The 25,879-nt window shown below is 46.4% G+C and overlaps 1 protein-coding gene across 3 annotated transcripts in view; it reads right to left on the bottom strand.

The window, feature by feature from the left end:
- Window positions 1-2,448: 2,448 nt before the first annotated feature.
- Window positions 2,449-25,879, bottom strand: part of nup214 (nucleoporin 214) — a 113,720-nt gene continuing 90,289 nt past the window's right edge. For 2 of the 3 annotated variants that reach the window (XM_062554572.1, XM_062554570.1), the window contains 3 exons: window positions 20,142-20,291; window positions 16,469-16,501; window positions 2,449-2,671 (listed from right to left, as the gene is read on the bottom strand). In XM_062554572.1, coding sequence (XP_062410556.1) covers window positions 2,641-2,671; window positions 16,469-16,501; window positions 20,142-20,291 — 214 coding nt within the window. In that variant the 3' untranslated portion in view covers window positions 2,449-2,640. The remainder of the gene's footprint in view (window positions 2,672-16,468; window positions 16,502-20,141; window positions 20,292-25,879) is intronic. The other variant, XM_062554571.1, reaches the window with a different exon arrangement.

The following is a 25,879-nucleotide window of genomic DNA, read 5'->3' as shown; positions in this document are numbered from 1 at the left end:
AGCCTGGTAGTAAACCAGACCCTGGAATCGTTCAGATAAAGGGTCTGGCCAGGGGGTCAAGGCTGTGTTGATTAGCTTCGGCAAGTTAGCAAGCGCCATTTTCAATTATGGCGCCTCATGGAGCATTTAGAACCAGCTCCGTGCACGAAAATCCGTGTTGGGCACGAGCTCTCATGCGCGTACATGTTGGTGGACGGGTACCTACAGCCAATCATTACTCCGTGCGACACTCCACTGGACTCAGGTGTGCGTTCCCGAGCAACTTTTTCTGCTTGTTGTTACGTGGCAAGCAAGGTATGTGCATTATCGCCACCCTCTGAACTGGAGGATGACTCTCTTTTTACAGAATGTCCAATAAAGATCAATGTAGGTCCATGCGTCATTTCCAGCTTTGGATCTTTGCGCATGGTCAGAGCCGACTGGCGCTGGATCGGAGCTCCAGTGTTCAATATGGCGTTGACGAAAATTGGCCGGATTTACTAGCCTAGCATCGGCCATTCATTTGTATGGAGGGCGGGACTTAGTCACGCTCTCCAGTTATATATAATACCTCCATGGGTCTGGCCACGAATAATGAAAATGGCCTAACTCGAGGGGCGGCACCAAGCATGCATTTGAGAATCTCACTACACGCAATTGGACAACACTACAACCAATACTTACTCTGACTGATTCTGGACTTCGACGCAATTGGATAAAACTATGACCAAAAACGAAAGCACTGCAGCGCTGTCGTCATCAGTTTAGCTCACCCACTCCTTCCTTGGTTCCCCACGTCTGCAGTATGTGTGCCTGTTCAGTGTGAAATGTATTCAAATGAAGTTGTATTATTTAACAGTTTGTTCAATATCATCCAAAGTTGTTTTTTGAGTGTGTTAAACTGTGAATGAGTGTGTGTGTGTGTGTGTGTGTGTGTGTGTGTGTGTGTGCAAGTCTGCCGCAGATCAGTCTGTCATTTCTGTGAGGAGCTCCTGACGGATGTTTGAGGTGGCTTGACCTCCAGTGACCCCTATGACCCCTGTGAGCCTCCACTCCATCAGGATCTGAGAGGACATCAGCGTGTCGTCCCTCTACAGCATGAATAAAACACGCCGGCCACCACCGGCCACCACGGGCCCCGCCGCCACTCATACATCCACCGTCCAGCCGACAGTCACATCTTCGTGTCCTGCTCCGCCTGAATAAAACAGGCGTGTGTGTGTGTGTGTGTGTGTGTGTGTGTGTGTGTACCTCCGTGTCCTGCTCCATGAATAGAACAGGTGCTCCCGGCCGCTGAGTTCCTCATTCTGGCGTCCACCAGACTGCTGCTGACCTCACACTGGAATCCATCCCCCCCCTCCCCCCCCACCTCATTACCCACCTCACCCCCCCCCCCCCCCCCCACCTCACCTCCCAGCCCTCCAACACATCACCACCGCTACTAAACCTGATCCATCATCTCCAAGCTCATCTCTCTCTCTCTCTCTCTCTCTCTCAAACACACACACACACACACTCAGGAATTAGTATGGTGAGAGATGAGACACTGACAGGATTAACAGACAACTACCTCTGGAGGGCATACATCTGTCCCTGTGTGTGTGTGTGTGTGCGTGTGTGTGTGTGTGTGACAGAGAGAGAGTTTATTTCCTGTTGTGCGTGTGGGCGCGTGCCCGCTGGAGGCATTAGTCCACACCCCTGGCACAGAGTGGCACAGTGTGGCTGGCATCGGTCCATGCCACAGCGTCTGATGCTCCGAACTCTTGATTACTTGACGTAGGCGCCACCAGTGACTACATAACTGCCCACTGCAGACTGGTAGCATAGTTCAGGTAGTGACTACATAACTGCCCAAACTGGTAGCGTAGTTCAGGTAGTGACTACATAACTGCCCAAACTGGTAGCGTAGTTCAGGGACAGATGAGACTCCGAGGTGGTTCTCCATCGCTGCATGTCCTTGTCTGCATTCACACGTAAAACTGGAAGCACGGCCTTCCCTGTGGTCAGAAAACCTAAATGCAGACTTCCTATGAAGATTTATGCTCCGAATATTTGAGTGATGGAGGCTCCATTAGTTCCTTCTCTATAGTTCTGTTTGAGTGACCAAGGCTACATTAGTTCCTTCTCTATAGTTCTGTTTGAGTGATAAAGGCTACATTAGTTCCTTCTCTATAGTTCTGTTTGAGTGATAAAGGCTACATTAGTTCCTTCCCTATAGTTCTGTTTGAGTGACCAAGGCTACATTAGTTCCTTCTCTATAGTTCTGTTTGAGTGACCAAGACTACATTAGTTCCTTCTCTATAGTGCTGTTTGAGTGATAAAGGCTACATTAGTTCCTTCCCTATAGTTCTGTTTGAGTGATAAAGGCTACATTAGTTCCTTCCCTATAGTTCTGTTTGAAAGGAGTTGACCCCATAACTAGTTCAGGAAGACAACACTCTTTCCAAAAGCAAGGCAGGGACACAATGGCACTTTTACAACACGTTTGCCTTTTATTGATCCATTCCTGCCAGGAAGGCTTAATGGGCTTCTAAAAAATACAGCATCTTTTAAAACAATGCCATGATGGATTCAAACAAGACAAGAACAAAGCAAAAAATAAATCAAGAAAAACAAAATGTTGACATCAGCATCATCAAAGGGGAGTGAGTGAAACTCAAGTCAGCGCAGTCCAGACCATCTTGGGGGTTGCCTGGAAAAGCAGAGACATCAATTAGACAGCACAGAGATGGAGCTTCACCTGATAACAGCACTGATAACAGCACTGTCCATCACTCCATGGGTCACTAGGAATGACCTCACAGGAGCCCTGCAGAAGAGACCAGCAGCAGCAGGACTGGGAGAGATGAGGAGCCATCAGCAGGACTGGGAGAGATGAGCTATCAGCAGGACTGGGAGAGATGAGGTATTAGCAGGACTGGGAGAGATGAGGTATTAGCAGGACTGGGAGAGATGAGGAGGTATTGGCAGGACTGGGAGAGATGAGGAGGTATTGGCAGGACTGGGAGAGATGAGGTATCAGCAGGATTGGGAGAGAGATGAGGTATTAGCAGGACTATCAGCATGACTGGGAGAGAGATGAGCTATTAGCAGGACTGGGAGAGATGAGGTATTAGCAGGACTGGGAGAGAGACCAGCAGCAGCAGGACTGGGAGAGATGAGCTACTGACTGGAATCACATTATGGAAGAGATGACGCTGAATGAAAGGTGATCTATCATGCAAGTCAGTGTCATGATGGACATGGAGTATTCAGTGCGAGTCCTACTGGGCTATGTGTTAGTGCTACTGTTATGTGCTAGTGTTATGTTCTAGTGTTAGGACTATGTGCTAATGTTGGGCTATGTGTTAATGTAGGGGCTATGTGTTAGTGCTAGGGCTATGTGCTAATGTTAGGGCTATGTGTTAGTGCTAGTGTTATGTGTTAGTGCTAGGGCTATGTGCTAGTGTTATGTGTTAGTGCTATGTTCTAGTGTTAGGACTATGTGCTAATGTTGGGCTATGTGTTAATGTAGGGGCTATGTGTTAGTGCTAGGGCTATGTGCTAATGTTAGGGCTATGTGTTAGTGCTAGTGTTATGTTTTAGTGCTAGGGCTATGTGCTAGTGTTATGTGTTAGTGCTAGTGCTAAGGCTATGTGCTAGTGTTATGTGTTAATGCTAGGGCTATGTGCTAGTGTTATGTGTTAGTGTTAGGGCTATGTGCTAGTGTTATGTGTTAGTGCTAGTATTATGTGTTAATGCTAGGGCTATGTGCTAGTGTTATGTGTTAATGCTAGGGCTATGTGCTAGTGTTATGTGTTAATGCTAGGGCTATGTGCTGGTGTTATGTGTTAGTGCTAGTGTTATGTGTTAGTGCTAGGGCTATGTGCTAGTGTTATGTGTTAGTGCTAGTGTTATGTGTTAGTGCTAGTGTTATGTGTTAGTGCTAGGGCTATGTGCTAGTGTTATGTGTTAATGCCAGGGCTATGTGCTAGTGTTATGTGTTAATGCTAGGGCTATGTGCTAGTGTTATGTGTTAATGCTAGTGTTATGTGTTAGTGCTAGGGCTATGTGCTAGTGTTATGTGTTAGTGCTAGAGTTATGTGCTAGTGTTAGTGCTAGAGTTATGTGCTAGTGCTAGGGCTATGTGTTAGTGCTAAGGCTATGTGTTAGTGCTTAGGCTATGTGCTAGGGCTATGTGCTAGTGTTGGGGTTATGTGCTAGTGTTGGGGCTATGTGTTAGTATTAGGGTTATGTGCTAGTGTTAGGGCTATGTGTTAGTATTAGGGTTATGTGCTAGTGTTAGGGCTATGTGCTAGTGTTAGGGCTATGTGCTAGTGTTAGGGCTATGTGCTAGCGTTAGGGCTATGTGTTAGTGTTGGGGCTATGTGTTAGTGTTGGGGCTATGTGTTAGTGTTGGGGCTATGTGCTAGTGTTAGGGCTATGTGTTAGTATTAGGGCTATGTGCTAGTGTTAGGGCTATGTGCTAGTGTTGGGGCTATGTGCTAGTGTTAGGGCTATGTGCTAGTGTTAGGGCTATGTGCTAGTGTTAGGGCTATGTGTTAGTGTTGGGGCTATGTGCTAGTATTAGGGCTATGTGTTAGTGTTGGGGCTATGTGCTAGTGTTAGGGCTATGTGCCATGGCATCTCATTGCAAGACAGACCAATCAGTTACATTGACAGTAGAAGGGCATTATTCAGGTGAAAAGTATATATGGAAGGACATCCAAGGAGGATGTTTCCTGAAACACACACACACACACACACACACACACACACACACACACACACACACACACACACACGGAGAGACAGAAACACAAAAAAATGGACAAGAGAGACTAATCCTCTTAAAAGGCACATAACCAGATTAGAGCTCCTTCCAGAAAGCTGCATAGTGCGCGCGCGCACACACAGCTGCAGAGCATAGCGACACACACTAATGATGATTCATGTTCATGGGCACCAGCAGCACCAGGGCCACTCTCCTCACTCAGGGGGAGACAGGACCAACACACACACACACACACACACACACACACACACACACACACACACACACACACACACACACACACACACACACCCCTTCTCCTGGGGGCCTTTGCTCCACATGGTGATCACATACAGTATGAAATGTGCAGTTTACCACTAAACCCAGTTAAGATGTACATGGCATTTCCTATCAGGAGCAAATAGCATTCAGTACATACAGAACTCAAGGGCTATGGGTTAGAGTGCATAGACTCTCTCCCTCTCAAACACACGCACGCACGCACGCACGCACGCACGCACGCACGCAAGCACGCACGAGGTGTTTGAGATGTTTTCCTGAGCTGAATGTTTGAGTGTTCAGGAGCTTTGGCCACTCCATGGTAGCCTGATTACCATCGACTTTCAAAGGCTCTGCGAGACTTTAGTCTGACCAACAGCCTGTGCTATCACGGTTTCTTGCCAGCGCTGGTTGACCCGCCTCCTTTAAGTGCCTCGGTTTGCTACTGGTAGATGTCAGAAAGCGGATTGCCGAGTTTAAACCAATAACAACACTCTTTCCGCTGCCTTGAACACGCCTCTACCCAGAGCCGTTGGAGCTGCTCAAAGTTGATTGGTTCTCGACCAAAGGGGGCAGTTCCGCAGATTTCGGGAACTCAGAAATCCTTCTCAATGAGCAGTTGACCAGACCAGCAGCAAAAGCCTGACGGCGTTGCGTCACTGGGAGGGCGTGCCAGGCTAACTCCATGGAGGTGTGTGTCGGATTTTTAGCTTTTAGCTTTTAGCTTTAACCATTTCCACATGTTCCAAAACACCCGTGCTACCAGCTAACAAAAGTGTTTCAACCTAGCCTGAAAGCCAGCCCGAATTTACTTGCTTTAAGATATGAAAAAAATCAAGTGAACTGCCAGTTCATTATGATCAAATTTCTCATAAGACAAAAAAAAAAAAAAAAAAAACAAGTCAAAATTATTTTGAGCGCTAGGCAAGTATCTACATGTTTGTTATGTGTTATGGTTTGTATAATAGTGTTGTTTAGTTATAGTTTGTCCATTGATATAATTTGACACTTATTTTGCTATTGTCCTTAAATTTAGCCATACCATGCTATAGTTATTGTTATTATATAATTAATTGAGTGACTTATTTGATTGCTTTTCTCATTTCACTGTTTTATTTCTCATTAGGTTAGTGCTTAAAATGATTATTGATATTGATAATATTGCTATTCTCCCTATTTTGTAATTGTTCACTGTTAATTTAATTTGTATTGTTATTTATTTGTATGTCGCTTTGGACAAAGGCGTCTGCTAAATAACCATAACCATAACCATAACCATAACCATAAAAACAATTCCAAAGAGATTTTCGATCTTAATATAAGATTAATAACGCTTGATTAGATTTTTTTGCAGCGCAGCCACGGAATTTGAGGATGTGAAATGCGTTAATTTTCTGATAATCTTTTAAAGATATTGCTTATATGTCAGACGATACACATCTCGAGCATAGGGACTTCTAGGGACCCTCAAGTCCAGGCTTAAACCCCAACCGCTCCAGTCCAGGCTTAAACCCCAACCACTTCGGTCTAGGCTTAAATCCCAACCACTCCGGTCTAGGCTTAAACCCCAACTGGTCTGGTCTGGTCTGGGCTTAAACCCCAACCCCTCCAGTCTAGGCTTAAATCCCAACCGCTCCAGTCTAGGCTTAAACTCCAACTGGTCTGGTCTGGTCTGGGCTTAAACCCCAACCCCTCCGGTCCAGGCTTAAACCCCAACCCCTCCGGTCCAGGCTTAAACCCCAACCGCTCCGGTCTAGGCTTAAACCCCAACCGCTCCGGTCTAGGCTTAAACCCCAACCGCTCCGGTCTAGGCTTAAACCCCAACCCCTCCGGTCTAGGCTTAAACCCCAACCGCTCCGGTCTAGGCTTAAACCCCAACCGCTCCGGTCGAGGCTGCTGTCTGGCCGGCGCCCGTATGTGTACCTGCTGGCGTGCCGTGGCAGGTGAGACGCGTTATGATGTCAGACGCAGGCTCATATAAAAACATCAGGGCGTGATCGGAGCAGTTGCGGAGCGGAGTCTAGTCGAGGTGATGTCAGAGGGACACGGAGCGCCGATCTCTCGCTACTCGGAGACGTGCCGTGAGACGGAGACGTGCCGTGAGACGGAGCCATCGCTGCACTGCTGGGGAGACGTGCCGTGAGACGGAGCATCGCTGCACTGCTGGGGAGACGTGCCGTGAGACGGAGCATCGCTGCACTGCTGGGGAGACGTGCCGTGAGACGGAGCATCGCTGCACTGCTGGGGAGACGCCAACACACTCAGACAGCTTAAGAGGAACAAAAGGGGCTCAGGCCGCCTGCGCTATCAGGAGATGAGACGTTTCAATAAGCAGCCTACTGGAAGTCAGTAGCCAGCTGATACGTGTGCACCAGCTCACACACACATATTCCTCTTTCTTCTTTTACATGTATTTATTTCATTCATTAATCAACACACACACACACACACACACACACACACACTACCCAAACATGTCTGCCCATGGATAACCTTGACTGCTGAAAGCAGATGACAAATCTATTGATTAAGTCGCTATGACAACCAGAGTGAGATTCGGAGAGCTTTCTGTAGAGTGCCATGGCCAGTGGACACAGAGCTCTGGGAGGCCGACGTCTTGGAGGGAGAGCAGACCGAGATCCTGGGCAGTGCCCCTGTACCACACAGCTGGCACACGCCACAGCAGACAGAGATCCTGGGCAGTGCCCCCGTACCACACAGACAGAGATCCTGGGCAGTGCCCCCCGTACCACACAGACAGAGATCCTGGGCAGTGCCCCCGTACCACACAGCTGGCACACGCCACAGCAGCCCTCTTCACACCCCACAACTACAGATGACTACAGATGGGAGGGACTACAGAGGGACTACAGATGAAAACTAGCTCTTTTGCTAACTCTGGCACATTTACATTTTGAGTGTAAACAAAGAATGTTAATTGATGTGCATTGTCCCTTTTAAATAAACAAATAAAAAAATAAAATAAAAAAAAAACAATGCGCCACCCTGCCGCCGCCTCCCAGCGCTCCTCACGCCAGGCGTGCCCTCGGGGCGGAGAGGGCAGAGCGGGCAGCACAGCATGGCAGACGCCCGATGGGCACGGAGTAGAGACTGAGCGCAGCCCAGGGAGGGGGCACACGCCCGATGGGCACGGAGTAGAGACGGAGCGCAGCCCAGGGAGGGGGCACACGCCAACTATGCCATCTTTGTGTCTGTCTGGGCAAAGGTCTGGACACAGCACAGGGCAGACACTCGATAGTGAATATCTGGACCGCAGTCGGCCTACACCTACAGTAGGCGTTACATTGTGGTGGCCGATACTCGTACCCAATCACTACACACGTCTGGATTAAGACTTTACTCGTACCCAATCACTACACATGTCTGGATTAAGCCCTTACTTGTACCCAATCACTACACAGGTATATGTGTGTGTGTGTGTGTGTGTGTGTGTGTGTGTGTGTGTGTGTGTGTGTGTGTGTGTGTGTGTATTACTCGTACCCATTTTCCAACAGCAGACAACAGTAGGCTGAGCAGGCAAGACTAAATCTGTCCTCCAAAACTTCATCTATATGATCTACATATTCAGCAGCACTTGTGGCCGCAGTCACAGATATATATATACATGTATCTAGATCTAGTCATATCTTGTCACATATATATATATCTAAATGTAGTCATATCTAGTCATATCTCTATATCTATATATCTGTGGCTGCAGTGCTCTCCCCCAGTGATCTGGAATGGAGGCAGAGACGTGCGGCAGCTTCCAGGCTCCACTCGCTCAGCCTGGTGGGGGCTAATATTAGAGCCCCCCCCCCACCCCACCACCCTGAGCATGAGGGAGGGGGATGGGGGCACCTGTTGCTGCTGCGGTTGTTGCAAAGGCTTCTGGGAAACCACCGGCCCTGCCTACAGATATATACACTAGAGAGAGGGGGTAAGAAAGGACAAGAATATATACCTGCCTACAGACACATACACACACCCTAACTCAAACCCCGCACCCCACACCCCACACACACAAATAAAATAAAACTAATATACATACATACACACAAACAGACACACACACACACACACATAAATAAAAGTACTGCTGCCAACACGTGCGGACAGCGTGGTCCACTGCTCACAGCTCCTCCCGACGGAGACACAGTGAAGCGGAACCATAACGTCCTACACGGCTCCGCTACACTGCCCAAAACTCACCACTGCCACTCGTGCACACACACACACACACACCACTGCCGCTCACTAACCACACACACCGCTACAGAGCAAAGGAACAGGGCAGCCAAAACCTCCGTGTGATGGAGAGACAGAGAAGAGAGAGAAGGGGGAGTGAGAGAGAGAGGAAGAGGGAGAGAACAAGAGAGGGAGGAAGAGAAACTAAGCTTCAGGCACTCATTATTAAAACAACAGAGCTAACCTATTAGAGATGCACACTGAAGCATTACAAAATACAGAGAGCATGACCACAGCACAAGACTACAGGCAGCCCAAAGCACAAGACTACAGCACAAGACTACAAATCCCACAGCACAAGACTACAAATCCCACAGCACAAGACTACAGCACAAGACTACAAATCCCACAGCACAAGACTACAGCACAAGACTACTGGCAGCCCACAGGATGAGACTACAGGCAGCCCAGGGTGAAAATGGCATTGTTTATTTTTTGGCTTTCCATTATTGTTCTTTTTTTGTACACAGCTTTAAAGTCAGAGAGCAACCACGTACGGAATCATTCAGAAGGAGAATGTTCTGCCTCATCAGGCTAACTGTGGCCTACTTAAACTACATCAATACATTGGATGGGTGTGTGCGTGTGTGTGTGTGTGTGTGTGTGTGTGTGTGTGGTATATGGTCTTGGCCAGATTACTCGTTAGTGGGAAAAAAAGGCACATCTGAAATCAGTGCTGACCCAGCTGGAGGGAGAGGAGATAGGGCACACACACACACACACACACACACACACACACACACACACACACACACACACACACACACACACACACACACACACACACACACACACACACGGGTAGCTGGGAAAGGACGGCCACAGGGCTCTGGTGGAAACCAGGGTTGTACAAAATTCTGAACTGAATTGAGAATGACCCCACACACACACACACACACACACAGTCCATTCATTCATTGAGAATGACCCCACAATTCCCATTCAATTCTTGAATTTGAGTTTGAATTTGAATTGAGGTTGCAAACAGGAAGTGGAATTGCAATTCAAATTCGAATTGCAGGAAGTTGAATTGGAATTCCATTAAATTCAGAGAAATTCATGACATTTAAATTGTACTTAATAATGATTCTTCACAGGATGCATATATGATCGCAACATGTATTTCATACAGATATTATTTTATGGACATACTTTATGTACACAACACTTTTTTGTACAGAAAATAGTACAAATTTGTAGTAATTTGTACCACACAATGGCATTACAAATACGATATGTGCTGCATAAAACTGATCATTAAAATTGTAATAACTTTGAAACTGTGAAAAAAAATATTGGACAGCACTTCATTTCCCAGAATGCTTTACTTTATCCAAGTCTTCAAAAATGGTTGTCCAAACATTTCAGACATTTTGTTTGGGGTAGACTCTGTGCTAAACAATGAGGGCCAGTGCTGGTTTGTACTTTTGAGTTCTGTATTAACAGCAATATGCAAAATGATAAAAAAAAAAAGTAATCTGTGCTCATTAATTTTGGTGAGCCAACTCTCACCAACCTAGTTAAAAATGATAAAGCAAAATTGAGATGTTGAATCTGAATGCATGCCAAGGTTCATGGAACTCCGTTCATGGGGGGACCATATAATAAATGAATTTATGTGTACATTTAGTGACTGTACACCAACTGGCCTGTAGATGGTCTGACAGTTTTCTGTGAATATCTCCAGAACCGCAGGGCCTAGGGGCCATGTCAACCCATCCCATAACAACTTATTTCATGTATAGTGCCACCTAGTCAAAGTTGAGAAAGCAAAAATGGGGCATTGTAATCGCAGGTATCTTTGGTTGACAGGTTCCAAACTGCATAAAGTGTAGGATCATTATGGCTCCCTCTGAATGTATGCCAAGTTTGGTGCAATTTGGTTCATGGGGGACCATGTAGTGTACATGTAGCGACTGTACACTACACACACACACACGCGCATACACACACAAATATAAAGATAAATGCACACATGTAGACACACACACACACACACACACACACACACACACACACACACACACACACACACACACACACACACACACACACACACACACACATATACTTGATCACACAGCTATCCTGATTGTTTCCTAAGAAACTACAGGGTCTCGGACGTCCAAAGAGGTCATTTGATAGGCCAAAGTATGTAGGAGCAATGCCTTCCTAAGTAGATGATGTGCAATGCTGGGCAAAAAATGGGGCATATGCATAAGAGTTTAAACACAATCATAATTTTTTTGACTTAATGTGCATGTTTTGACCTGCTCTCAGACATAAAACATTAAAGAGACCCTATGCAACTTTTTCATAGTCATAAAATCGCTTAGAAATCGTTGTTTTGCTTGACTGACCAGTTTTATTGAAAACAGTAATATTTCCTCCCGCCCCCAGTGTCCCTATCCGCTATTGCAACCTTGCAACTTGTTCAGGAGACGATCGTCTGCTGTTTACATCTGGAAGTCTGAGACGCGTAAGGAACAAGAAGAACCACGCTTGCAATTTATATATTTATATATAGCCTATATATGTATAAATATACACGCTAAAGCTGTCGGGGAGGCTCTGCAGAGAAATATGCAAGCATAAAACGAGCAAAAACGAAAAACGAAACCGAAACCAGAGATGAAATCGCCAATCCTGCATAATTCCTCTTTAAGACACATGAAAACATTCAGTTCTAAATGTGGGATTATTTGTTTCAAGACTACTATGTTAAAAACATAGTGTATTTCCCCTAAGATCTCATGTCATTTTACACCCGTTTTTTCACGTTTATTTCTTCATTGGATAGGAGTAAGAATTAGCTGAATATACTTTTTTTTGCTCAACAGAAAAAATGCGGGTCTGAAGGGGTTAAAACCATCACATTCACACTGATATTTGGTTAGAACGAATTTCTCTGAATTGCAATGAATTTAATTCCACTTCCTGTAATTCCATTTTGCACAAGCCTGGTGGAAACCACTGAAGTGTGTTCCGAGGAATCAAACGAAGTTTCTGCATGTGTGTGTGTGTGTGAGTATGCTGTCTACACTAACAGACAGCAGGCAAACTAAAGTCCCTGCATGTGTGTGTGTGAGTACGCCGTCTACACTAACACACACACCAAGAGCTGCTCCAGTGGTCTGAAGCACACATTAAACTGCCATTGGGTTAAATGGGGCTCATTCATACTCACTGGGTCTCACTGGGATAACTAAAAACATAATCTTCTACTGCCGACTGCTACTAATGTTTAAAATAGACAACACTTAAACATAAATAACAAATAAATGACAACGTGTGCAGGTTAGTTAGCATGCTGTTGATAGTTGTGAGTTTGGTTCCACACTCCACAGTGCATCCTCAGTAAGGGCTTCTGCCAGGCTCCCTGTGGTCAGACACACTCTCTCAGTGTCCAGCGATGTGTGTGTGTGTCCATCTCTCCGTGTGTCTCTCGCCCTCCCCCACACCCATTCCTCTCCTCCTAGCCTTGCGGCGACGTGTCCATCAACTCATTCACTCGCTCGCTCGTTAAAAGCTTGATTGCAGACACGTAGGTCGAGCTCTCAGGCAGTCTCTACTTTAACTAGCTTCTCCAACCGCCGAAACCGGACTGAGAAGACCTAGAGAAAAACCAGGAAACACACCAAAAAAAAGAAAAAAAAAAAGAAAAGATGTTGCTGAAAAACTTGATGGGGTAAAAAAAAACTCTGAATGTTCCCTTCTGAGGTTCCTTCCAGCCGTCTAGGAGTGTTTTAACACAACACACACACACACACACATGGGTCTATGTGGGGGGGGGGGCATGGGCAGAGGAGGATGCTGGGACAGCGGAACAGCAGGAGGACGAGAAGCGCACTGACCTCTGACCTCTTCAGTGACACAGACAGATAGTGCCATTGTGATATCTTTCTTGAATGTCAATGAAATAAATCAGTTCAATGTTCCAAATGTCTCTAATGTGTGCCACTCCTGACTGGTGAGCATGCCCAGTGCACCTAATTGCGATTAAATAATTGCGTTGGATCATATTGCGATTACAACTGTGATTATTAAGCCATAATAAGCCATAAGTCAGAGCCCATCCAGAACCTGAGATTCACAAGATAGAGCCTTTATGACGCTTCACAGAAATACATCCCCTTGATGGATCAGTATGATTGGAGGACAAGAGGGCAACAAGATCAGAGACAACGAGACCGGTCTCCAGTACAACCTGACTCAGACAGCGCCGGCCAGCTCGCCAGTCTCTCCTGGGAACACTCCGGTTCAGGTCAGCGATGCCCTCGGTATTCACACTCATAAGGTGCTTGCACACTGCCCAGCGAATGCCCAACAAACCGGAACATTCGGAAGTTGCTCGGACAATGCCCAAGATTTTAAAGTTGCCCAGACAATGCCCATCAAACCCCAACATTCTAAAGTTGCCCAGACAATGCCTAACAAACCCCAACATTCTGAAGTTGCCCAGACAATGCCTATCAAACCCCAACATTCTAGAGTTACGCAGACAATGCCCAACATTCTAAAGTTGCCCAGACAATGCCTAACAAACCCCAACATTCTAAAGTTGCCCAGACAATGCCTAACAAACCCCAACATTCTAAAGTTGCCCAGACAATAGATGAGTTCGACCAGAGACGGTTTATTTAGAAAGGGTATTTAAGGATCTTTGGTTCGACCATCAGGGTACTTTCCGTTATTTTGGAACATTCGGGTATTTTTAGGGGATAGAAAAATGAAGAGCGCCATTCACTTGCATTAGAATGAGGGATAGCCGTGACACTAAACACCTCCTCTTAAATTTACAAGATATTAAATAATTTCATAAACATAACTTTTTTAAAAGACTTGCATTAAAACAATTGATTGGTATGTGAACCACGCACACGTATTCTGGCTTTGCCCTAATATTATTCAGTTTTGGGATGAAGTACACTTAGTTATTGTTTCAGTCTTGGGTTATCAAATACCCAAGACTTCCACAGTATTATATCTTGGTAACTTGGCAGGAAACATTGTGGCTAAGCCAGACAGATATATATTCAAAATCTTGATTGCAGCCAGCAAAAAGGCCATAACGAAAAAATGGTATAAGCCAGAACCACCGGACAGGGATGACTGGTTGAAACTTGTGAAAGAGATGTACATAATGGAAGACTTGACACATAGGATAAGGTTGCAAGTTGATAAATGTGTAGAAAAATGGTTCAAATGGAATGTATACATATCAATGACAGACTGACTGAAATTATACTTTATCGAATACTTTAGAAACATGCCCATCCAGATTGTGTTTTTCCTTTATCTTTTTTGTTTTTGTTTTGTTTTTTATTTTTTGTTTTTTTTGTCATTGTTGCTGATGTTTTTGTTTTGTTTTGATGTGTAACTGTATTGTCGCCACTGAAATATAAAAATAAAGTGTTAAAAAAAAAAAACAATTGATTGGTGCTGTGAATATGTACATAAGCAGCCAAATTCGCCTGCAATATTCCGATTTTGCTAGCTAACTCTTGTATTGCTAATGTTTACCACTAGTCCTGGTTAGCTTGCTAACAGGCAAATTGGGGTATATTAGTGTACATATCTAACTGGCTGACCTTACTTGTTGAAAGTAAGATGGTATGTACATGTTAGACTGTGAAAGTTGCCATATGAGTAAATTCAGAAGTAATCAAGTCATCTTCATGCAAATGATTCTGTTGAGTGCGAGGCGACTGTCCAATGCAAGCGTGCGGTTGTACGTTCGTTATTGTTCTAGAACGGTGCCTGTGAAACTTTGGTCCCAAAAATTCATGTTTTAACGATCTCTTCCACGACCAGCTAGTCCATAAAACGAACGAAACTTGGACCTGGAGAAATACACTGACTGTTGGTGCTTCTGGTGAGGATTTGAAATTGCATTGAATAGTTTAAATAAAACAACATGGTGGTCCATTGGTGAGAAACACTTGAGACAAGTTAAAACGAACTGATTATGAGCTGCAAACTGACATTTCATACTAAACGGCCACTCCCGACTCAACAAGAGGAAGTGTCGCAACACCATGCACATGTCGTGTCACTGTAGCCAATCAGCAGCGTGAGGATGGGGGCAGGGCATGTGTGACAGGACACAGGAAAGAAATCAAGCAAGAGAGCAGGAGAGGAGGATGAGAGGGAGAGGAGGAGGAGAGGAGAGAGAGGAGGAGAGAGGAAGAGGAGAGGAGAGAAGGATGAGAGGGAGGAGGAGAGGAAGAGGAGGGTGAGAGGAGGAGAGGAAGAGGAGGGGGAGAGGAGGAGAGAAGGAGAGGGGGAGAAGGAGGAGGAGAGGAGAGAGAAAGAGAGGAGAGAGGAGGAGAGAAGGATGAGAGGGAGAGGAGGAGGAGAGGGGGAGAGAAGGATGAGAGGGAGAGGAGGAGAGGAGAGGAGGAGAGAGGAGGAGGAGGGGAGAGAGGAGAGGAGAGGAGAGAGAGGAGGAGAGAAGGATGAGAGGGAGGAGGAGAGGAAGAGGAGGGTGAGAGGAGGAGAGGAAGAGGAGGGGGAGAGGAGGAGAGAAGGAGAGGGGGAGAAGGAGGAGGAGAGGAGAGAGAAAGAGAGGAGAGAGGAGGAGAGAAGGATGAGAGGGAGAGGAGGAGGAGAGGGGGAGAGAAGGATGAGAGGGAGAGGAGGAGAGGAGAGGAGGAGAGAGGAGGAGGAGGGGAAAGAGGAGAGGAGAGGAGAGAGAGGAGGAGAGAAGGATGAGAGGGAGAGGGAGAGGAGGAGGAGGAGAGGAGAGAGGGGAGGAGAGAAGGAGAGGAGAGAGAAAGAGAGGAGAGAGGAAGAGAGAAGGAGAGAGGGAGAGGAGGAGAGGGGGGAGGGAAGGACTGAGAGAAGGTAGTTGAGCAGGAGCATGAGAGGATGATGCTGTAGTCCCCTGTGCTGCGCTGTGCTGCGCTGTGCTGTGCTGTGCTGCGCTGTGCACACTGGATCTAGAGAATGTCTAGAAAGCCAAGGTCAAAAAGGGACAACACTAACACACACACACACACACACACACACACACACACACACACACACACACACACACACACACACACACACAGACACAGACACACACGTGCACGCGCACACATGTGCACACACACACAGCTAGTCAAAAGCTACATCACAGCAGGAATAAAACAAATAGCACTTTACAGACGACAGAATGACGAACTCTCACACAAATAACATTTTTCACACGGGATCAATACTTACTGATTGGTGTTTCCAAAACCTCCAGTAAATCCTGAAAGACAACAAAGAAAAAGCACCATGAAGTAGCTGTGATGACAGCAGCAAAAACGCAACACTATTCACTACAGCACAACACTATTCACTACAGCACAACACTATTCACTACAGCACAACACTATTCACTACAGCACAACACTATTCACTACAGCACAACACTACAGCACAACACTATACACTACAGCACAACACTACAGCACAACACTATTCACTACAGCACAACACTATTCACTACAGCACAACACTCTTCACTACAGCACAACACTCTTCACTACAGCACAACACTATTCACTACAGCACAACACTATTCACTGCAGCACAACACTATTCACTACAGCACAACACTATTCACTACAGCACAACACTATTCACTCTTCACTACAGCACAACACTATTCACTACAGCACAACACTATTCAGTACAGCACAACACTATTCACTACAGCACAACACTATTCACTACAGCACAACACTATTCACTACAGCACAACACTATTCACTACAGCACAACACTATTCACTACAGCACAACACTATTCAGTACAGCACAACACTATTCACTACAGCACAACACTATTCACTACAGCACAACACTATTCACTACAGCACAACACTACAGCACAACACTATTCACTACAGCACAACACTATTCAGTACAGCACAACACTGTTCACTACAGCACAACACTATTCACTACAGCACAACACTGTTCACTACAGCACAACACTATTCAGTACAGCACAACACTATTCACTACAGCACAACACTATTCACTACAGCAACACATCAACACAGCACTATTCACTACAGTGCTGCATTGGCTGCACAGCGGCCCATCCTCATGCCACTGTAGCAGGGCTGTGGGTACATGATGCCACTGTAGCAGGGCTGTGGGCACATGATGCCACTGTAGCAGGGCTGTGGGCACATGATGCCACTGTAGCAGGGCTGTGGGCAGCAGGGCTGTGGGCACACGCCACTTAAAGCATGTGGTTATTAATTAGAACAGGCTGCAGAAAATACCCAGCATGCCCCCATGCTACGGGTTCACCATGACTTAACAACCACCGACACCCACAGCAACCTAACCCCGGGCAAGGGACACTGTGTGTGTGTGTGTGTGTGTGTGTGTGTGTGTGTGTGTGTGTGTGTGTGTGTGAGTGAGAGAGAGAGAGAGAGAGAGAGAGAGAGAGAGAGAGAGAGAGAGAGAGAGAGAGAAAGAAAGAGAAGAAAGAAAGAGAAGAAAGAGAGGGTCTGACAGAGGGAGAGACATCACACGGGAGAGAGATGTGTGTAGCACTGAACGCAGCACAGAGAGAAGAGAGAACATCTATACGACCTCAAATCTATTGAGCTGGAGCAGAAGGAAGAGAAGGAGAGAGAAGAGGAGAGGAAGAGAAGGAGAGAGAGAAGAGGAGAGAGAGAGAAGAGGAGAGGAAGAGAAGGAGAGAAAGAAGAGAGGAAGAGAAGGAGAGAGAGAAGAGGAGAGGAAGAGAAGGAGAGAGAGAGAGAGAGAATGAGAGAGAGAAAGAACAGGGCAGAAAGAACCAGTCAGCCAGAAAGATATACGATACGCACATGTCCCCCACCCCCTCCTCTACACACACACACACACCCACACACTACCCCCTCCTCTACACACACACACAAAGATTGAAATAGACGGACATGCACACATCCACACTCACTCACAGAGCTGAACAGTGATGTGTGTATGTGTGTGTTGGGGAGGGGGTAGTGTGTGTGCGTGTGTGTGCGTGTGTGTGTGTGTGTGTGTGTGTAAGTAATGTGGGCATGTGTGTATGGATGGGCCGCTGGCTACAGAATGTGGGTTAATAAGAGAAACCGCTGCTGGGATTTCAACCTCCCCACATCCAATCACGTTCCTCTGTCCCAACAGAACAGCCAATCAAATCGCTTTGTTCTTACTGAACAGCCCACCACACTCTTCTAAGGTCAACCAACCACAGCCTCCGACAAAAACGCAGCCTCCGACACAAACACAGCCTCTAACACACACACACAGCTAAACTCAGCTTCTAGTCACCGTCCTGATCATAACAGACCAACCAATACAGAGACTTCTCCATCCACACACCACAGCCAACTGACACCTGCAAGACCACACAATCCTGATTAGCCAATCATAAGCACCGTCTGGCCCGCCTCTCTTCCACTCCCCTCATTCAAATGACAAATAATACAAACAAACACACACTACTCCTTTAACCAATGAGAGAACACACACTACTCCTTTAAACAACACCAAACACACATTACTCCTTTAAGTATTACAAATGCTTAAATACAAATACCTTTTTTGAGCAAAACATTCAGTGCTTTGGCAATGATTCTCCATTTCCGTTTCGCACGTTGGTCAGCTAATAGTCTTGCAGGGTACAACCTGACGATTGGTGTCACATATATGTTTCTAGGATAAAAACTAGCAGAGATTGAGATGTGTTTGGAACAGTTTTTCAAATCCCCAGGGGGGCATTTAGACTCCAGAGGGTTAACACCAAACACACACTACTCCTTTAACACCAAACACACACTACTCCTTTAACACCAAACACACACTACTCCTTTAACACCAAACACACACTAACACCAAACACACACTACTCCTTTAACACCAAACACACACTACTCCTTTAACACCAAACACACACTACTTTAGTGAATTCCATGACCTGGAAATTACTAAAATCAAATTCCATACTTTTCCAGGGTTTCCATACCCCGTAGGAACCCTGACTTAAGGATATATTTTACAATTTTTAAAACCATTTTCACATTTTATCAATGATAAAAGAATAACAGAATATCAATTGATTATTTGTGAAGATAAACCAAGAGATTCATTCACTATTACCCCCTTAATATTAAGTGTTTTAGAAAATAAATTAAATGTAGCACAGAGAAAAGGCTAGCCCACACCTGGTCACCAAGCCAGACCATAAGGCACCGACATCCACAGAGATCTAGTGCCCTAGTCTGGCCCAAACACCTCCAGTCCTCTGGCAAACGCTATGAAGCACACACAGGCCGTACTCTCATTCAGTCTGCAAACGCTATGAAGCACACACAGGCCGTACTCTCATTCAGTCTGCAAACGCTATGAAGCACACACAGGCCCTACTCTCTCCGTGATTCAGTCTGCTTTCATTTCTTTGCGTTTCAGAAGAAAAGACACACGAGGCTTCTCTCCAATGAGATGGGCAACAGGCAGCATTCATTACCATGCGCCAACGACTGCACTGCTGAATACACCCCTGAGTGTGTGTGTGTGTGTGTGTGTGTAAATCCCATTACAACGCCTCAGGATGCTCAACACCCTTCTTCCCAGGACAGAGGAGAAACACGGATGCTTCAGTGGGTTTGTGACTGAACTCTGAATACTGAGGTGTGTGTGTGTGTGTGTGTGTGTGTGTGTGTGTGTGTGTGTGTGCGTGTGTAAAGAATGCTTGGAGGCAGTCTTGAGCGTGTGTTTTGTATGTTTGTTCATATGTGTGTTTGTGTATATGAGTTTTCTGTGTGCGTGCGTGCGTGCGTGCGTGCGTGCGTGCGTGCGTGCGTGCGTGCATTTACACATATATAGTGTGTATTAGGTACATTTGTGACAGTGTCTGTAACTCACCTCCACCACCACCTCCGAATCCAGCAGGTGACCCAAATCCTCCCGTCGACCCAAACCCAGGATTCTGCTGCTGGGCCAGATTCCCGAAGGATGGAGCACTCTGATTGGCTATACTGCCAAAGGTGGGCGTGTTCTGAGGAGACGCAAACCTATGGGGAATAAGAATAAAACCATGACGACACTGTAATGGACGTCTACACTACAGGGCTCAACAGCTAAGAGTGGACCAGGACGCCATATCAATAGCATTACAACTAGTCAACTCATACAGTAGGCTTAACATGCGCACACACACACACACACACACACACACACTTCTAGGTGCAGTTAATTTACGCTCCAACTGCATGATCACTCTGTCACGAAGACAGGAGAAGTGTGTGTACCTGTGTGCTATGACTGTTATAAACGCTAGCGTGTAGAGAGATGCTATGACTGTTATAAACGCTAGCGTGTAGAGAGATGCTATGACTGTGTTATAAACGCTAGCGTGTAGAGAGATGCTATGACTGTTATAAACGCTAGCGTGTAGAGACATGCTATGACTGTGTTATAAACGCTACCGTGTAGAGAGATGCTATGACTGTTATAAACTCTAGCGTGTAGAGAGATGCTATGACTGTTATAAACGCTAGCGTGTAGAGAGATGTTATGACTGTTATAAACACTAGCGTGTAGAGAGATGCTATGACTGTGTTATAAATGCTAGCATGTAGAGAGATGCTATGACTGTGCTATAAACGCTAGCGTGTAGAGAGATGCTATGACTGTTATAAACGCTAGCGTGTAGAGAGATGCTATGACTGTTATAAACGCTAGCGTGTAGAGAGATGTTATGACTGTTATAAACACTAGCGTGTAGAGAGATGCTATGACTGTGTTATATACGCTAGCGTGTAAAGAGATGCTATGACTGTTATAAACGCTAGCGTGTAGAGAGATGCTATGACTGTTATAAACGCTAGCGTGTAGAGAGATGTTATGACTGTTATAAACACTAGCGTGTAGAGAGATGCTATGACTGTTATAAACGCTAGCGTGTAGAGAGATGCTATGACTGTGTTATAAACGCTAGCGTGTAGAGAGATGCTATGACTGTGTTATAAACGCTAGCATGTAGAGAGATGACCCTTCCCTGTGCGCATCCACAAACTCTCATTTAAAGCACATTCCAATCAGTGCCCAACTGGGCTCCTGTTGTTGTTTACAGTAGTTGTAAGTGTGTGTGAGTGTGTGTGTGCATATGTATATGTATGTGTTCTGTTGCTGTGGCAGTAGGGTGTGTGTGTTCTGTCGTGTGTGTGTCTGTGTGTGTGTGTGTGTGTGTGTGTGTGTGTGTTCATCAGGCTTTGAGGTATTTGAGTAGCGGGTGAGATCACAGCGTTGAGAGAGTGTATTCTCCCCAGACTTAAACAGATGAAGCTGGCAAGCCTTTTATGACTTCCACAATCCATTGGGGCAGCAAAAGAGAAACGAAATCCCCCACTGTGTGTGTGTGTGTGTGTGTGTGTGTGTGTGTGTGTGTGTGTGTGTGTCTGTGTGTGTGTGTGTGTGTGGTGCTACAACTCTTTAATCTCAAAAGCCTGAAAGGGAAATTCTGGATAGCCTTTCTCTCCTGGAGTTTTCTCTCTAATACACACACACACACACACCAACTCTCTCTCTTTCTCTCTCACATACACACACAGAGACGACATCAGAGAGAGCAGAAAGGAGCAAGTGGGAGACACAAACACACATGGTGTTGTGCTACAGAAATACACTCACACTCACACTCACACTCACACTCACACTCACACTCACACTCACACTCACACTCACACTCACACTCACACTCACACTCACACTCACACTCACACTCACACTCACACGGTGTTGTGCTACAGAAATACATACAGAAATGAATAAATACATAAAAACTCTCTCTCTCATTCACACACACTCACACAGGGAAAGCTGCCAACACTAAACTGCAGTTGCCAGATGCAAGTGGCTTACAGAGACAACACACACTCTCTGTCTCTCACACACACACACACACACACACACACACACACACACACACACACACACACATATGAGGCAAGGGTAGCACGAGTACTATGCTGGCACAGCGGCACAAACCCCTCTGACTTCAAAGGCCACGCTAATAACAGAGCCCTGAATTATTATGCAGATGAGGTGACGAGAGACACACACACACACACACATCCCTCAGCCCTAGTGATGACACACTACTCAGCCACTGCAAAGGCTGTGTGTGTGTGTGTGTGTGTGTGTGTGTGTGTGTGTGTGTGTGTGTGTGTGTGTGTGTGTGTGTGGCTCCACACTGTTCAGGTGGAGAGCACCAGCTCCTGATTCAATGGTGGATTTTTTTTCTGTGGCAAGATGATTAAGTTGGCATGATCTGCATACTTAAATGTGTCCGTACATTTACGCTCATAGTTTTCAATTCAGCATCATCGAAATCAGAATTCTACTGCTGACCTTGAAAACCCTCCATGACCTTGCTCCTCGATGACCTCTGTGACCTGTGTTCTACACAGCTGATTGGTCAATCTGCAGACACCCGCCATCTACACAGCTGATTGGTCAATCTGCAGACACCCGCCATCTACACAGCTGATTGGTCAATCTGCAGACACCCGCCATCTACACAGCTGATTGGTCAATCTGCAGACACCCGCCATCTACACAGCTGATTGGTCAATCTGCAGACACCCGCCATCTACACATGGCACCTCTAAAAACAGACATCACACACCCCAGCACTCACACACACACACACCCAGGCATCCTTCCCTCTAAATAAATGAATACTGTACAGTGGACACACACAAAATAAAACTCATCAGCCTCACAGTGAGCTGCGCCAACACAACAGTGCAGCGGCCAAACACCACTGGTCAATCCAGCAGGATTAAGGGCCACACACACACACACACACACACTCACACACACACACACGCACACGCACACGCACACGCACACGCACACGCACACAAGCATGATGAAGGAAGAGCTCAGAGGTGGGCTCACTCACACACACACACACACACACTCTCTCCCTCTCTCTCTCACACACACTAGAGAAAAGAGAATGAAGAAAAAGAGTGAGAGAAGCAAAACAAATTAGAGGGAGAAAGAGGGAGGGAGAGAAGGAGAGAGAGAAAGAGAGATAGAGGGAGAGAAAGAAAGAGAGAGATAGAGGGAGAGAGAGAAAGAGAGCGATAGAGGGAGAGAGCGAATGAGAGCGATAGAGGCAGAGAGAGAATGAGAGATGGATGGAGAGACTGTGGCAGTGGACGCTGGAAATCAGAATCTGCAGGCCAGAGGTGTGAGGTGTGAGGTAAGCGCCTATCTGAGGGGGTGGAGGCACACTGATCATGTGTGTGTGTGTGTGTGTGTGTGTGTGTGTGTGTGTGTGTTCCGGTGCCATGGTGCCAGCTTAATCTGCTGGCAGGGGAAGGGCGCAGCTCTCTGGATTATCTCCTCCACAACATCAATTTCACTGGACACGGGCTGTGTGCGCGCGCATAGGAGTGAGTGTGTGTGTGTGTGTGTGTGTGTGTGTGTGTGTGTGTGTGTGTGTGTGTGTGTGTGTGTGTGTGTCATAGGCAGGGTGCGGTGGGCAGAGTGGGCACGCCTTCCCAGATGACTTTAAGTCTCCAGGTGGAACTCACTGCTGGATGCAGCCGCATCAGGGCCAGATCAGGGCCAGATCAGGGCCGCATCAGGGCCAGAGTGAGTGTGTGCAGTACTGGACGCTGACGCTACCACGGCACGGCTTCACACACACACACACACACACGCACACACAAATGTGATGGGAGCTTAATCCTGCCTGAGATAATCCCTGCAACAGGCAGGACTCCCCCCCCCCCCCCCCCCCCCCAGCTGACCTGAGCTGCCCTGCCATCATAACAACCTGACACGACACGGGGCGTCTTGACCACGCCAGATAAACAGCCCACGATGCCAGCGGGCGGTGGGCTCCACCACATGAACCGGGCAGCAGTGGACGATCTGCAGCTCGTGGCATGGAAGAGCGGACATTCCACCAGGACTCACTTCCCTTCTCAGCTGTGCACATGGACCATTCTATTTCCTGCTATCTGCAGCAGCAGCCTTGCTGAGAGAGGTCTGGGGAAGAGTTCAGCCCTCTCCAAACACATCTCACACACACACACACACACACACACGGCGTGACCGTCTCCTCACAACACACTGGGCAGTGCCACTCAAAACACTGGGCAGTGCCACGCTGTCTCCTCACAACACACTGGGCAGTGCCACTCAACACACTGGGCAGTGCCACTCAACACACTGGGCAGTGCCACTCAACACACTGGGCAGTGCCACTCAACACACTGGGCAGTGCCACTCAACACACTGGGCAGTGCCACTCCGTCTCCTCTCCACGCAACACACTGGGCAGTGCCACTCAACACACTGGGCAGTGCCACTCAACACACTGGGCAGTGCCACTCAACACACTGGGCAGTGCCACTCCGTCTCCTCTCCACGCAACACACTGGGCAGTGCCACTCCGTCTCCGTAACGGCCTACATATGCAAATGCATTCATGCCTGAGTATGTAACGGCCTACATGGTATGTAACGGACTACATGAGTATGTAACGGACTACATGAGTATGTAACGGACTACATGGTATGTAACGGACTACATGAGTATGTAACGGACTACATGAGTATGTAACGGACTACATGGTATGTAACGGACTACATGAGTATGTAACGGACTACGTGAGTATGTAACGGACTACGTGAGTATGTAACGGACTACGTGAGTATGTAACGGACTACATGAGTATGTAATGGACTACATGAGTATGTAACGGACTACATGAGTATGTAACGGCCTAAAGGAGTATGTAACGGCCTAAAGGAGTATGTAACGGCCTACGTGAGTATGTAACGGACTACATGAGTATGTAACGGCCTACGTGAGTATGTAACGGCCTACGTGAGTATGTAACGGACTACGTGAGTATGTAACGGCCTAAAGGAGTATGTAACAGACTACATGAGTATGTAACGGACTACGTGAGTATGTAACGGACTACAGTACGTGAGTATGTAACGGCCTACATGTGCAAATGCATTGATGCCTGTGCTGAGGGTTTGCTGATGGCCTCTCTGCATTATGAGTAGAGCCCGACCGATATGGGATTTTGAGGACCGATACCGATATCGATATTTGAGAGTTTCAATAGCCGATAACCGATATATCGGCCGATAATCATTTTTAACCAACATAATTTAAAAACTTTCTCCTATAAAATGTTGATCAAGGTGGGGCGCTATCTGTTTAAATAGGCCTAACCATCTGGTTTCCTAATAAAACATTCTTATACAGTATTTTTTTTTTTATTAAATAAGTGTGGTCTTTTCACCTTTGATAACCACCATTGCACAAAATATTATTTTTACTTTTCCTTTAACCTTTGTAAACCATGCTTGGTGTAAACACCTTCGTTGAAATGCAAAAAAATTGAAGACTAACAAAGGAGTATGTGAGTGTTTGGGAATTAAGGTTAGCTCTGAAGACTTGTTTCATATGCTCACATTTATTTTGTGTGCTGTCTTCGTGAGCACAATGTAACAGTTTACACTCACTGACAGCACTGACAGGACCACCATGGACAGTCTGAGCGATCTTTGTGAACAAGTCAACAGCAGCTTAATAGTTTTAGCAAACAGAGGTGTTTTTAAGG

Source organism: Sardina pilchardus, chromosome 14 (assembly GCF_963854185.1).
Source record: "Sardina pilchardus chromosome 14, fSarPil1.1, whole genome shotgun sequence".
In the NCBI taxonomy this organism is placed as follows: Eukaryota; Metazoa; Chordata; class Actinopteri; order Clupeiformes; family Clupeidae; genus Sardina; species Sardina pilchardus.
This window is presented reverse-complemented; position numbering and strand designations above follow the sequence as displayed.